The sequence below is a fragment of the Vipera ursinii genome (genome assembly GCF_947247035.1).
Source record: "Vipera ursinii genome assembly, chromosome: 13".
In the NCBI taxonomy this organism is placed as follows: domain Eukaryota; kingdom Metazoa; phylum Chordata; class Lepidosauria; order Squamata; family Viperidae; genus Vipera; species Vipera ursinii.
The window spans coordinates 16,134,288-16,150,143 of record NC_139526.1 but is presented as its reverse complement, the minus strand read 5'-3'; the positions used below and the strand labels follow the sequence as shown (position 1 = coordinate 16,150,143).

The window sequence follows — 15,856 nt, the reverse complement described above, 5'->3', positions numbered from 1 at the left end:
GTTAGGTAATCCATCCTTGCAGATGCAGTCAGGAAAGGCTGGCTGGGGAATTCTGGGAGTTGAAGTCCACACGTCTTCAAATGGCTAAGGCTGAAAAACATGCTCTAAGGCAGACATGTCAAACACAAGGCCCGGGGGCCGGATCCGGCAAACAAAGTGGTTTCATGCGGCCCACGGAGCCATCCTGGAAACAGTGAGGGAACGGCCCCCGCTGCCTTGGCCCTGGCCCAGAGACCCTCCTTCTGCCAGAGACCCCCAGATCTGTCCCACTCCTGCCCAGGACCCCATAGGCACCCTTGATGAGAACGATGTAGAGCTGGCCACGCCCACCCAGTAGGCCATACGCACTTTAGCCACGCCCACCCAGTAGGCCACACCCACCCGGCCCCCTGAGGGCAACCGCAATGCTGATGCGGCCCTCAATGAAATTGAGTTTGACACCCCTGCTCTAATGTGTAACGGCGTGGCCTAGAGTCAACCCTACTAGGCAGATCAGGCTGAGAAACCAACGTTCTGTGGGTCAGGATGAGTTTGATTGGATCGAGTTGTAAAAATTTCCAAGTCTGAATGTCCTTCCCTTCCATCTTTTTATCCCGGGATGAAGTAGGAAAGGAGTCATCTGAAAGAGTTTCCCAAATTAGTTTCTGGGTTCAAGCCCGGCTTATCTGACCATTGCCCTGGGAGTAGCTGTTCCTCCTGTCCATTCCCACTACCCCTAGTAAGTCCAGGAGCAAAATGATGGTCCAACCCTCTGCTTACCTGCACCTATGCAGGATGGAAAATTAAAAAAAAAACACCCGCCATTTTCTTTCCTTTCTGGAAAATAACTAATTAAAGAGAAACTTCCTAAGAGTGATAACAATTAACCAGTGGAACAGCCTGCCACCAGAAGTTGTGGGCGCTCCATCCCTGGAGGTTTTGAAAGAAGAGACTGGACAGGCGTTTGTCTGAGATGGTCTAGGGTCTACTGCTTGAGCAGGGGGCTGGACTAGAAGATCTCCAAGGTCCCTTCCAGCCCCAATCTGATTGATGATTGATTGACTGGGGAGATGGTGCAAACGGCAATGTGAATGCCTCTCACGAAAACCCTCGCTTTTGGTTTTGAGGCGCTGTGTGTCAGATGGAGAATAGGCAACGCAAGGATGAGCTAGCTAACCGCTAAAAGTCAAGCAAAGTTGCAAAAAACCAACAAAAAAACCCCAACCCAACGGGTTTGCTATGATGCAGAGCAGCCATGGAGAGGCAGTCACGACTCTCAGTCAGATACTGGAGAATAGGAAAAGGCTGCAATGATAAGAACAGCCTGTTTTGATTAAAACCAGGAAATGTTCTCCCCTCCTAAGGTAAAAGCCTCCTGGAGATTCACAAGGTCAGCCTCATCCTTCAGAGGGGCATTTTTCAAGATAGTTTGGTGAAAGATTTGAGGGTCAAGTTATCTGCAGATGTGCTTATCCATGAATATATGTGTGTGTGTATACATATATATATATGTATATGTATGTATATGTATGTATATGTATATATGTATATATGTGTATGAGGGATGCGGTGGCTCAGTGGGTTAGGACGCTGAGCTTGTTGATCTGAAGGTCGGCAGTTTGGGGGGTCGAATCCCGAGTGCCGCGTAGCAGAGTGAGCGCCCGTTACCCGTCCCAGCTTCTGCCAACCTAGCAGTTCGAAAGCACGTAAAAAATGCAAGTAGAAAAATAGGGACCACTCCGGTGGGAAGGTAACAGCGTTCCGTGCGCCTTTGGCGTCTAGTCATGCCGGCCACATGACCACGGAGACGTCCTCGGACAAGCGCTGGCTCTTCGGCTTTGAAACGGAGATGAGCACCGGCCCCTAGAGTCGGAAACGACTAGCACACATGTGCGGGGGAACCTTTACCTTATATATGTGTATGGTTTTTTTAATATCTATTTCCCCCCCACACACACACACACTCTTTCTCTTTTGGATTCTAGCTTAAAGTTAAAATCTAGCTTGCTATGGAATTAGCAAGCTATGCTATGCTACGTTTCTCAATCTTGGCAAGTTTAAGATGTGTGAACTTCAACTCCCAGAATTCCCCAGCCAGCGCGTGTGCAGGGAGGCTTTGGAAGCTGCCAAGACCGAGCAACACTGTCCTAAGATCTGTATAGTCTACATGTAGAGATGCAGGTTATGTACACGCAGAAAGACGCACACAGAGTGCACCGTCCGTATAGGAGAGTCTTTTCCCCCTTCTTTCCCACCTGCGTCTCGTGCAGCGCTTTCTTCACTCGCGGAGGACGGCCCAGGTCAGCTGTGGCTGCGGCCTGAGGGTGAAGGTCGTCTTAGGGACTTCCAGGTCCAAGTCCGTTTCTGTAAGGCCAGGCGGAGGCCGGAAAGTGAATTTCTGCAGCAGGCCCGTGAAGAAGAGGAAGAGCTCCATTTTGGCCAGACTTTCCCCAATGCAGTTCCTGCGTCCTATGAAGAAAAAGAGGGAGCGGGAGGAGGAGGAGGAGGAGGAGGAGGAGAGGAAGAGGGGAGAAGGAAAAAGGAAGGAGGAGGAGGAGAGGGAGAAGAAGGAGGAGGAGGAGGAGGAAGAGAAGGAGGAGGAGAGGAAGAGGAACAGAAAGAGGGGAGGAAAAAGGAAGGAGGAGGAAGAGGAGGAGAAGGAGAGGGAGAAGGAGGAGGAGGAGGTGGAGGAGGAGGAGAGGAAGAGGAAGAGGAAGAGGGGAGAAGGAAAAAGGAAGGAGGAGGAGGAAGAGGAGGAGAAGGAGAGGGAGGAGGAGAGGGAGAAGGAGGAGGAGGAGGAGGAGGTGGTGGTTAGAACCTCCACTCTGGGAAAAGGTGTCCTGGAGAGTTTCCCAACACGCAACTCTTGTGCAATGGCAACACAACCCTTGCAGGAAAAGCTGCTGGGGGTAAGAAGTTCCCTTCACTGCCGTTATTGGACCCCCAAAGCTCAAAGTCTCCACGAAGGTCTCAATTACCTAAGGAGTAGGGCACAAAGGCGTCTTTCTTGACGAAATTCCCACTGGGATCAAGGAAGTGGTTGGGATTGAATTCGTGGGGGGTCTCCCACTGGCTCTGGTCAAGCAGGACTGAGGTCAGCGACGGGATGACCATGGTGCCCTGGAGGACAGGAAGCAGAAGATCAGAACGAGAGCCTGACCCCTCTCTCTCTCTCTCTCTCTCTCTCTCTCTCTCTCTCTCCCTCTCTCTCTCTCTCTCTCCCTCTCCCTCCCTCTCCCTCCCTCTCCCTCTCCCTCTCCCTCTCCCTCCCTCTCCCTCTCCCTCTCCTCTCCCTCTCCCTCTCTCTCTCTCTCTCTCTCTCTCTCCCTCTCTCCCTCTCTCCCTCTCCCTCTCCCTCCCTCTCCCTCTCCCTCTCCCTCTCCCTCTCCCTCTCCCTCTCTCTCTCTCTCTCCCTCCCTCCCTCCCTCTCTCTCTCTCTCTCTCTCTCTCTCTCCCTCCCTCCCTCCCTCCCTCCCTCCCCCCCCCTCTCTCTCTCTCTCTCTCTCTCTCTCTCTCTCTCTCTCTCGTTTTTTTTCAGCTACGGAGCAGGGGGTCACCTGGCTGGAGTCAAGACTGAATCATAGGCAGAAAAACTATACACCTCTTAGTCGGCATCATGTGGGGAATCCACCTGTTTTGAAGAATTCAGACTGGGGAGAGTTAGGCAAACCTCCTTCCATCCCACTGGGATGTTATGGATTAATTAAGAGCCCTGGTGGCGCAGGCGTTAGAATGCAGTATTGCAGGCTAACCTCTGCCCACTGCCAGGAGTTCGATCCTGACCGGCTCAAGGTTGACTCGGCTTTCCCTCCTTCTGAGGTCAATAAAATGAGGACCCAGATTGCTGGGGGCAAATAGGCTGACTCTGTAAACCGCCCTAGAGAGAGGGCTGTAAAGCACTGCGAAGCGGTACATAAGACTAACTGCTGTTGCTATTAATTTTAGCCGCCTCAGATCCAGGGCCAGGAGTAAATCTATAGCCTATGGTGGAGCAGTGGGCTAACGCCTCCTTAAGTAACACCAGCTGCCTGCCATTAGTGCAGGTTCGAGTCCCACCAGGCTCAAGGTTGACTCAGCCTTCCATCCTTCCCAGGTAGGTAAAATGAGGACCCAGATTGTTGGGGGCAATTAAGCTGACTTTGTAATAATGCCGCTTGGGGTGTGTGTGAAAGCCCTAATAAGCAGGCATATACATAGAATGAAGGCTACTGCTAAGCTTGTAAGCCGCCCTGAGTCTTCGGAGAAGGGCGGGATATAAATGGAATTAAAATAAAAATAAATAAATAAATAAATAAATCCTTAACTTACAACGGTTTGTTTAGTGACTGGGGGGGGGGGGGGCGGCGGGGAAAAAAACAAAAGGCAGATGGCCATTTTTCAGACTTAGGGCCATTGCAGCTTTCCCACGGTCGCAGGATCGAAACCCTCTTAACAAACGTCTCGCTTAGCAACGGCCGTTTTGGTCGTACGTCGAGGGCTACCTGTGCCTTCGGGGGGCGGTTACCTTGGGGAGGAAGTAGCCTCTGAAGTGGGTGTCCACGGAGGTGCTTCGAGGGACGTGCGGCAGGAGGGTGATGAAACGCTGGACCTCGTGGATCACCGCGTTGGTGAAAGGCATGTGGCGCCGGTCTTCGTAGGTGGCCCAGTGACCCGGCTTCACCACTCGCCCGATCTCCTCCTGGACCTTCTCTGAAGCCGGCCCCAGCGAAAAAGGAAAAGCGAACACCCGTTCAGGCCGGGCAAAACAAATCTATCCGTTTCAATTTCACGCCGTTCCTCCTTGTCCTCCATCATCCAAGCTTAATTCCAGCCCGTTTCTACATGATTGGTCCTTTTTTTAAAAAAAAAAGTTTGAGCACCCCTATTTTAACATCTTCCCGTACTCGTGTTTTGCTTGTAATTATCAGGCAAGAGAATTATATAATGCATGTTTTATTCTAAGCGTTTTGGTCCCCCACTTTTTCTTAATTTAGAGGGGTTGGTGTTTTTTTATGAAGGGGTCCGGAACTGTGCAATGTCTTGCAAAACATCTGAAAGTGTCACTTCTCACATGCAAAGATGTTCTGGTTCATATATTGGTCTTACCTGGTTAAGTTCTTATTAAAGCCAGTTTCCTGGTTGCTGTCTTTTACCATCCCATCTATCCTTTCCTTTCCTTTCCTTTCCTTTCCTTTCCTTTCCTTTCCTTTCCTTTCCTTTCCTTTCCTTTCCTTTCCTTTCCTTTCCTTTCCTTTCCTTTCCTTTCCTTTCCTTTCCTTTCTTCCCTCATTCTCCTTCCCTTTCCCTCCATCCCTCCCTTTTTCTGCTTGCTTGTTTCAATCCATTCTCTTCCACTAAATTTGCAGCTAGACAAACCTGCTCTAATTTCCCTGTGAAATTTTCTTCTCCACTCGAGTTTTGTCTCTGTCTTTTGAAGTTTCATTTTACGGCTCCTCTTTTGACCGAAACGAACCCGGAAGAATTGACAGCGTGGACTTTGTGAACCCAGCCCACCTTGAGCACGCAACCCTATGGGCCTATGGGTAGCAGAAGAGTGGGAACCACAACATCAATAGGAAACGACAACTCACTTTGCATCTCCGGATACCTCATGGCCAGCAAGACAGCCCACTGCAGAGTTGTGGCGGTGGTCTCTGTCCCAGCCATGACGAGATCCAGAATGGACGCAATTAAATTATCTTCGTGGAAAAGGTTCTGCCTTTTGTTCGTGTCCTAGGAAAGGGCACAAGGTAGGGGGTGAGAGGACAAGGAGAAGGCACGGTAGATGTTATGGGCACAAAACATCTGGTCCACCCACAACTTCTGGAGGCAAATCCTTCCCCTGATTAATTGTTCTAACTGTCAGGAAATTCCTCCTTAGTTCTAGGTTGCTTCTCTCCTTGGTGAGTTTCCATCCGTTGCTTCTTGTCCTGCCTTCGGGCGCTTCGGAGAATAGCTTGACTACCTCTTCTTTGGGGCAGTCCTTGAGATATTGGAACACCGCTATCCTGTTTCCCCCCCCCCTCATCCTTCTCTTCATTAAACTAGACGTACCCAATTCCAGCAACTGTTCTTGATATGTTTTAGCCTCCAGTCCCCTGATCCTCTTGGTTGCTCTTCTCTGCGCTCTTTCTAGAGTCTCAACCTCTTTTTTACATCGTGGTGACCAAAACTGGCTGCCGTATTTTGATGGTGCCCAGATGCCCACACCCTGTTCGTCAGACTTGCGCTGGGCATACCTGTTGCTGCTTGAAAACTAAAGCTTCTGTGTAGCTCCGGAAGCTATTGCCGTTGAGATCTTGTCTGCTACTCTTGATGTAATCTCTGATAATCACTCGGACCTCTTCGATCTTCCGAAGCAAAGTCTTGTGAGCGTTGAAGAGAAAACCCAGGAACGGATAGAAGTTGAACAGCTAGTGAGAAGCAAATGAAGGAGAAGGAGAGGGATAAGGAAGATCGAGTGTAATAAATAAATCCCTGTTTTGCAAAGGAAACCATTAACATCCAGAATTTGCAGATGCCAGACTTTTGCTGATTCTAACTCATTCTAATAATTGTTTCTAACTTTTTCTAGTCTTTCCCCCCCCCCCACTGTTATTCCTCTTGTTTTGTCTTTGGCCCCATTCCGCATGGGGCCGTTACGTTCTCCCTTCTCCTTCACCATCCATCAATCTCCCCCAAATATTCTTTAAAGCACAAAGTTTAAAGCCATTTATTTTCCCCTCGAAGCGAACAGGAACAACAGGGGAAAGGAGAAAGGAATGGCAGAGGCAAGCCAGCTTACGTGTAAAGCAGGGGACCCAAGAAGACACATCACCTCATCTATGAGTCTGAGAAGAGTGAGAAAAGTCGGGTTGTCATACTCAAACCGTTCCCCAAACAGCAGAACAAAAGTGATGTTGGTCGCAGCGGCGTTGAAAGTCCTCAGGTCGAAAGGCTCGCCTTCAGAGTAAAAAAAGAGAGGATGACGAATATCAGTGGAACAACTCGCCAACCAGAAGCTGCGGGTGCGAGACAGTGGTGGGATTCAAACAGGTGAACAACCGGTTCTCTGCAGGGATGCCACTTCCGGACGTCCGTTCTGGGCCTGGGCAACAAAGAATTAGCTGCCGAATTGGTGCGAACCGGCTGAATCCCACCACCGGTGCAAGAAGAGACTGGACGGCGATTTGTCTGGAATGGCCTAGGGTTTCCTGCCTGAGCAGGGGGTTGGACTAGGTGACCCCCGAGGCCCCTTCCAATTCTGTTATTCTGGTCACATCTGCCCCATTGATCAATCATGTCCATTGAGGTTTTATGTGTACCCCATCAGGACCTTTTCAAGCTGCCTCAAATCTGCTCATCCAGCTTAGGCGTTGCTAGGTAAAGGTAAAGGTAAAGGTTCCCCCGCACATGCGTGCTAGTCGTTTCCGACTCTAGGGGCCGGTGCTCATCTCCGTTTCAAAGCCGAAGAGCCAGCGCTTGTCCGAGGACGTCTCCGTGGTCACATGGCCGGCATGACTAGACACCAAAGGCGCACGGAACGCTGTTACCTTCCCACCGCAGTGGTCCCTATTTTTCTACTTGCATTTTTACGCGCTTTCGAACTGCTAGGTTGGCAGAAGCTGGGACGAGTAACAGGCGCTCACTCTGTTACGCGGCACTCGGGATTCGACCCGCCAAACTGCCGACCATCTGATCGACAAGCTCAGCGTCCTAACCCACTGAGCCACCGCGTCCCTTATAGGCGTTGCTAGAGGACAACAATAAAAAGGTGTTTGCTTTTTTAAAATTATTATTAAAGCTATTTAACTATTGCTTTTGCTGCGCTGTTATTCGCAAGGTGCTTCTGAGGGAACAAGCAAAAAAGGATAATGGAAGAAAAGAGTTGAGTCCTTTTTTAAAAAAAACTGCAGCTAGGTCAAAATCCTTAGTCTCACAGCAGTGTGGGTAAGTGTAGATTGTTTCAGAGCAAAACGGCACCAGAAGAGTTTCTGCAGGCTGAGTAACCACTAAGGGTTTAGTTTAGTCGTGCGGTTGCCAATCTGGTAAGAGAACTACACACTCACAAACAAACACAAAAGCATTGGTGTTTCAGGGCACTGTGAAAAATGTACACAACGTTTCTCTGCCTGGACCTTTTTCCATTATCCCATGACCTCTAAGGACCAATTCTCAACGCTTGTTAAGGAGTTCAGGGCCTGTTTTGTAAAGAGACACCTTTAAGCTCATCCATCACCACGGAAGGGCCCCACCTATCCTCCAGTTGACATAAAAGCACAATTAGACAGAATTATGAAGGCTTTGCTCTGACAACTTGGTATTTCTCCACTTTGGCAGCCTCGAGGTCTGTGGACTTCCACCTCCCAGAATTCCCCATGCTGGCGGGAGAATTCTGGAAGTTGAAGCTCGCACATCTTAAAATGGCCAAGCTTGAAGAAACAACCTCCAAGAAGAGAAATAAGATCTTAACAAGAAACGGTTTCGGCGTGGAAATTCTTGTTAATTATTCTTTTCGCGTCAATAACTCTTTAACAAAAGAAGACTGGGATCTGCAGCCAGAACAAGGATTGACTTTTGCGAGATCTTGGACCCAAGTGAATTGCTTCTCCCTTTTCTGAGCTCACCTTCGAAAGAGTTAATATTCTCTATCAGAAAATTTAGCTCTTCGTTGATGCATTCCTCAATGTGTTTTTTCCCCATCCCAAGGTTGCGCATGGTGGACACCGTAAATCTTCGGGTGGTCCTCCATAGCTCTCCAGTGGAGAAGAAAATCCCTGTTGGGGAAGACAGACGATTGAAGAAGACTGGTTTATATTCTAAGGTTACTGTCGAGGGCAAAGGATCAGGGCCACAGCCTAGAAGTCGCAGCCTAGAAGATTTATTCAAGCCTACAGACAAGAATTTAATCAACTAACGTTCAATGCTAGGTAAGGGTCAATGGAACTCAAGAGTAGTTGGATTTTGATCACTTGTGGCCACTTAAGGAGTCTAAGCTGATGACATGCTTAACTCCACCCCCAGCCCTGCCTGCTCTTCTCCTACAGCTACCGTCTATTCCCATGGAGTATAAAAAATTTAGGCATACAAACTCCAGAAAGGTTTGCAAGTAAATAACCCAAGGAACCCACAAAGTCCACAAAGAGCTTACTTCCTAGAGCTACATGGAGGATGAAAGACCACAAAGTACAATGCAAAGTCCTCTTATTGAAACAGCTGGACTTTCCAAACAGTCTCCATCTGCCTATTATCTGTTTTCCCCTAACATCACCCTGATGTTCAGGATTCTTCATCTGTTGAGGTTCTTCAAAGGTTCACAACTGATTAGCAATGGCGTGCTTGATTTCCACCAGCAAATAAGATTGGAGTAACCAGTTTTGAAGTTAGTTTTTTTATTATTTTGGGGGAGGCTGGGTGGGGCGCGCACAAGGGTTTTACCATTTCCATGTTGAATTTGTTCAAATATAGGTATGGAAGGCCTGTCCACAAATTCCTCGGTGAAGTTCACAAGGGCATCCTTCACTGCTTCGTAGCCCGTCAGCACCACCACTTTCTTGAACCCGAAATGGAGGGTAAAGACAGGCCCGTATTTTTTCGCAAGCTGAAAAGAGAGCCAATAGAAATAGAACGACTGTAGCAAAAGAAAGCAAAGGTAGTCAGTCCCAATAGTCACGGGTGCCTCAGGTGCAATCCCCAAACATCTGGAGCACCCCCTGAACATCATCTGCACTGACAACATCCCCAGCGGTCAATTGCAAAAGGCGGCTTGGCTTGGAACAGCTGACATCCAGCAGTGAGACTTACGAGGCCCATCAAAAGATCCACATCTGCCTCTCCCAGGTCCTTGGGAAGGACTTGACAGTTGGACAAAAATGGCAAATCCAGTCTAAACATCTGGCTGACTGAATTGACCAGCCAGAATATGATGTTTATTGACACCCCTTGATGAGCCTGCCCACAAACTCTCAGAAATTAAGAAAGAGCAGTCAGGATATGATGGCCAGAACTGCCTTGCGGCGGGGGTGGTGGTGGTAGTGTCTATCAAATAAAAATCAGGGCAGACCCCATCGAATCTCGGACGCTTTGGTCTAATTTTAGAAAGACTTGCAAGGTTTATTACCCAGTGGCAAATGGAGACGGAAATGGGCTTTTTCAGATTCTGACTAATTAAAGGTTGCACGATTTGCCAGCCTCGTGCTCAAACTAACAGGTTTCCTGACTCCCGTTGTGGTTAATAAAACTAGGGGATCGGGCTGAAGGAGAGGTCTGCTCAAGGCCAACTCTGTCCGTCTGTCTGCGTGAGTGTGTGTGTATCGGTGTGTGCAATGCACACAGACCCGCACGCTTGCAAAACCACACCCTCGCCAACATCTCTCAGAAGTAAATACTCTAATGCTTGTAATTTACAAGGACCCACCTGCCTTGAGTGGCTGAACTTTAGAACAATTGTGATTATTTGATTCCAGCTCCTAGCCGTGATATCCACTCCTTCTCCTTAAGCGCAAACAAGTTCTCTTGGGTTAATAAATATGTATTAACACGTCCCATGGCTACATGGGCTGACTCAGTAACTCCCAACCTAACGTTAATAGACCCAGCTGAGCTCAAAAGAGGATTCTTTTCTGCAGCTCCAGCCTAACCCCCCCCCTCCATTCCTGTTCTGACACCCTACACAGGTTGTAGACTACAACACCCATCCTAATCTGCCATCAAAGTCAGTAGAATTGCAAGGAGCACCACTGCAAATTTTGGGTGCAAGAGAAGAATTCCCAACGTTTACGTTAAGCTGCATTGTATTCACTGCTATTTCTACTAGCAGAATTTGCATCTCTCTCATAACTGTTCCTAAGATGAAAATTGAGGAATAATAATAATAATAATAATAATAATAATAATAATAATAATAATAATAATAATAATAAATGCAAGTCCAAGAATGCAAGCAAGGCATTCATTTCCAAGGAAGTTCAAAGTCAGAGTCGAATGAAATGCACATACGCACGTGTACACACCCACACCCACACACACACCTGTTTTGTTTTCGCACAATTTGACCAATAGCTCAAGCAAACTTTGAACAAACCTAAACAGAATTCATATTTCTGCATTCCGTCAAAGCACTGTGGAATCCATTGGCCTTGGTGGCGCAGTGGGCTAATGCCTCCTTAAGTAACACCAGCTGCCTGCAATTAGTGCAGGTTCGAGTCCCACCAGGCTCAAGGTTGACTCAGCCTTCCATCCTTCCCAGGTAGGTAAAATGAGGACCCAGATTGTTGGGGGCAATTAAGCTGACTTTGTAATAATGCCGCTTGGGGTGTGTGTGAAAGCCCTAACAAGCAGGCACATACATAGAATGAAGGCTACTGCTAAGCTTGTAAGCCGCCCTGAGTCTTCGGAGAAGGGCAGGATATAAATGGAATGAAAATAAATAAAAAATAAATAAATAAAACAAGGCATCCTGGAAAGAAAAAAAAAGTCATCCTAACAAGACTTGGGGAAAATCTGGACATTTGCACCAGGGAACCGTTAGCCGAAACGGACAGCTCTCTCTCTCTCTCTCTCTCTCTCTTTCTCACTCTCTCTCTCTCTCTCTCTCTCTCCCCCTCCCTCCCTCCCTCCCTCTCTCTCTCTCTCTCTCTCTCTCCTACCTTCAGCAAGGACTTGTCTTGCCTTTTAAAATCGAGCAAATGCAGGTGTCCGATGATGGGAAGCGGCAAAGGGCCGGGCGGCAACTTTAAAGATGACTTTTGAAAGAGCGCCGGCAAGTAGAAAGAAGCCAGAAGCAGCAAGAGAAGCAGCAAGATGATAGAGGCAGAGAAAGAAAAAACGACATTCAGCAGAGCCATCGGCAAAGGAGAAATGAGATGCCGGCCCGGGTGTGGCGGATAGGAACGTGGGCACCGGCTGCCTCGTTTGTCCACCCTTTGCCAGCGCTAAGCTTTATAAGCCGGGCTGCAGAAATGCGAGCAGAAAGACGGTTAAACCCCACCCTCTTTAACCACTTCTGGAGAATGTGGCTTAAGCGGTTTCTGATTGGAGAATAAAAGGAGTTTTAAGTTACCAGCCCTGTGTGTCCCTTAACCCTGAAGCAGGTAAGGAAGTCATAAAAGCTACAGTTTTGGACCCATCCAGGTTCGGGATCTACGTCAAGAGCCAAAGGACATTTTTCATGTCACGGAGATATTATGAGTGGGGAAACACCATCCAGGCCACGGTTTTCCCCAAGGTGCTTCTCCCAAAAAGCAAAGAAGCTTCTTGGATGAGAAGCGAAACGTCTTCAAGGGAAAAAACGAAGTCCAGTTGCCTTTTGGAAAACACACACACACACACACACAAACCCTCCTTTGGGATGATAGCCCACGCCTGCCAAGAACGCTGAGTAGGATCCAGACCCGCTGACAATAAGCAACTCAGGTCTTTATCTGGTTAACCTTGGTTTCACGCTTCCGTAAGTGTCGGTGGTCATCTTCAAGGTCCTACAAGGCTTGTGACCGTTTCAGACAAGTGTTTGTTTGGTCTCTCCAACTAATCACCACGATGTAAAAAAGATGTCGAGACTCTAGAAAGGGTACAGAGAAGAGCAACCAAGATGATTAGGGGGCTGGAGGCTAAAACAGATAGGGAACGGTTGCTGGAATTGGGGATGTGTAGTTTAATGAAGAGAAGGACAAGAGGGGACATGATAGCAGTGCTCCAATATCTCAGGGGCTGCCCCAAAGAAGAGGGAGTCAAGCTATTCTCCAAAGCACCTGAAAGCAGGACAAGAAGCAACGGATGGAAACTAGTCAAGGAGAGAAGCAACCTAGAACTAAGGAGAAACTTCCTGACAGTGAGAACAACTAACCAGTGGAACAACCTGCCTCCAGAGGCGGTGAATGCTCCAACACTGGAGGTTTTTAAGAGGAGACTGGACGGCCATTTGTCTGAAATGGTATAGGGTTTCCTGCCTGAGCAGGGGGTTGGACTAGATGACCTCCAAGGTCCCTTCCAACTTTATATTATTATTATAATGAATTGTTCTCACTGTCAGGAAATTGTTCCAGGGTTGGAACGAGACTGGGTAGGATTTAACCAAAGTGGGAGGAAGAATAACATACACAGAGCAGGGACTGAGCGGGGGGGAGCCCAGCCAGTCAGAACCAGAAGACAGAACACAAGAATAACAAGAGTTGGAAGGGACCTTGAGAGGTCTTCTAGTCCAACCCCACGTCCTATTCTGGACAAATCAAAGCCAGAACTGCAAAGTTTTCAATCTCTTTCTCTCTGTGTGTGTTTGTGTGTGTTTCAATGCCAGGCTGACTTGACACGTATGATCCCAAAGGATTGTTGCTACAACTGAGACACACCTTAGGTCCCCAAAGGTTTTGTGTGCCATTGCCCACCCAGGTTGGCCCTCTGCCCACTATTGACAGCATGTTTTCCATTGCGAGCCGAAAGTATGTTGTACAAAAGTCGCGTCTTGCCTGAGAACAAGGGTGGGAAGGGCCCAATGACGCAGGTTGCTTCTTCAGAAGACGCTTCTCTTGGGTTCGACCTTCTGACACGCAGGTCTACATGCTTCTCTGGTCGAATGCAGCCAATATAGTTTTTTCTTTTCTTTTTTCTTTCCTTTTGGCTTTCTTCCATCCATGTATGTCAAAGAGCCTCCAGAAGCGGTGAATGCTCCAACCCTGGAGGTTTTTAAGAAGAGGCTGGGCAGCCACTGGTCTGAAATGGTGTAGGGCAGGGGTCTTCAAACTCGGCCCTTTTATGACTCATGGACTTCAGCTCCCAGAATTCCTCAGCCAGCATGCCTGGCTGAGAAATTCTGGGAGTTGAAGTCCATGAGTCATAAAAGGGCCGAGTTTGAAGACCCATGGTGTAGGGTTTCCTGCCTGAGCAAGGGGTTGGACTAGAGGACCTCCAAGGTCCCTTCCAACTTATTATTATTATTAGCTTTCAAAATTGGTCCTCTGCTAAGCCCCCTGCACTCTTTATTTCCTAGCTGGCTGGGGAAAGCTGGGAGTTGAAATCCACAGGTCTTAAAAGTTGCCACGGTTGGATGCCTTGATCTCAACTTTCTCCTCCTCCTCCTCCTCCTCCTCCCCCGCCCCAATAAACCCCACTCCCTTCTAGCACTGATGATGTTCCCTAGCTGGGTCATGAAATAATGGGGATTTTTATATTATTATTGATTGTTTTAGCTGGGCTACTATTTAATTCTTTTTAATTTTTGTATCCTGTATTTTTATATATGCCCTGTTCACCGCCCTGAGTCCTTCGGGAGAAGGGCAGTATACAAATATAATAAAATGAAATGAAATGAAATGAAATGAAATGAAAACAATCCAGCTCAGAGAGCACCAAGAACCCCACAATCCTCCTCCTCCTCCTCTTCTAAAATATAACAGCGCATTGTGAATATAGTTACGGGGTAGAATTCCCCCTCCCCCCTTTATTTGGGTACAGTAAAATAATTTGGTTTTTTTTTTAAAAAAAAAAATCTTAGAAATCTTATTTTTCGACGCTGGTTCCTTTACTCACGATGGGAAAGCTTGTGCATCTCACCGGAGGGATTAATACCTGTCAGCGACATACCTGCCCGAAGGCAGGTCAGCTTAGAAGATGAAGGATGTGCCTTGTGTCTTAACCACAAGTACAACCTGACAGCTCAGCTCTTCATTCCTCTGATTTGCGCTTTACTTTTAAGCCTAGTGTGCTTTGGTAAAAATGTGGGCTGGCTGAGGCGTGTGTATTGTAAGCCATTTTTTTTTTAAGACGACGCTTAAAAGCCAGGAGATTAATCTCACTCAAACCAAAGCTATTAAGCATTGCTTTCCTGTCAAAACAACAACGGGACCAGAATTTCTTTAAGCAAAGCTGCAGGTGTACAGCTAAAAAAAAAAAAAGGAGAAAAAGTTAATGACTTTTTTTCTTCTTTCCATCCACTATGGGAGGTTTCCTTCATGGGCCTTTTGTGTTCGGGGGGTTTGTGCGCTGGGATTTGTCTTCTAGGCGTTTTCCTGTCACCACAAAGGTTAATATTTGCCTGGGGGAGGCCTATGGAAAAATCAGAAAGACCTTCCACACGCCCTTTTTCTACGCTCGCTCCTAATTGTAACCGTGGTTAGGATTTTTATCCGGTGAGGTTTTCTAGCTCTGGCGGTCAATTGATGGGACTTTGTAAAAAAAGAATCTTTGGACGGCTTTATTGTCCCAATAGGAATAAGCTAAGCTTGTAAGCCGCCCTGAGTCTTCGGAGAAGGGCGGGATATAAATGGAATTAAAATAAAATAAATAAATAAACGTTAAGAGATGGAGCAGAAGGGGTCAGAAGGAAGGAGAAGCTGGCAGGCAAAAGATGGTGGCTGAATGCTGCTCTCCCAATGGCAAATTGTTTTGGCAAACCCGCTTCTAAGAGTGGATTAAAAAATATTTTAAAGTAAGGAATAAATTAGTCCGAGAACTAGTGTGATACAGGAAAGTAGGAAAAGAAAGAAAGAAAGAAAGAAAGAAAGAAAGAAAGAAAGAAAGAAAGAAAGAAAGAAAGGAAGGAAGGAAGGAAGGAAGGAAGGAAAAAAGAAAAGTTGAGATAGATAGATAGATAGATAGATAGATAGATAGATAGATAGATAGATAGATAGATAGAAAGACAGAGAGAGAGGGACTCTTACCACACAAGCACCAAATATTAAATTACAATTTTAGCCAAGGCATCTATTCCAGGAGAAAGTAAAATAGATTGGTTACAATCTCTCACTTTGGGTGAGATTTCATCCAGTTTTCACTCCTGGCTGTGAGTAAGCTCGTAATTCTGGAGACAATTAGCCAAAAGTTATCCAAGATTCCCCAAGTTTAGCATCCTCCAAAAGATTATCCCGAAAAATACCGTTCGTCAGACATTTTCATTAAGTTCCTCTGGTGCATTACTAAATTGCCA

General features: G+C 47.3%; 1 protein-coding gene across 1 annotated transcript; it reads right to left on the bottom strand.

The window, feature by feature from the left end:
- Positions 1-2,256: 2,256 nt before the first annotated feature.
- On the bottom strand, positions 2,257-11,783 carry LOC310646190 (cytochrome P450 2W1-like; the record flags this gene model as incomplete). Its single annotated transcript, XM_083372450.1, has 9 exons — positions 2,257-2,448; positions 2,958-3,099; positions 4,484-4,668; positions 5,550-5,691; positions 6,198-6,371; positions 6,743-6,900; positions 8,565-8,714; positions 9,376-9,538; positions 11,586-11,783. 9 exons carry the CDS (start codon positions 11,781-11,783, stop codon positions 2,258-2,260), a joined length of 1,503 nt encoding a protein of 500 aa, XP_083228576.1. The 3' UTR covers position 2,257.
- Between the last annotated feature and the right edge of the window lie 4,073 nt (positions 11,784-15,856).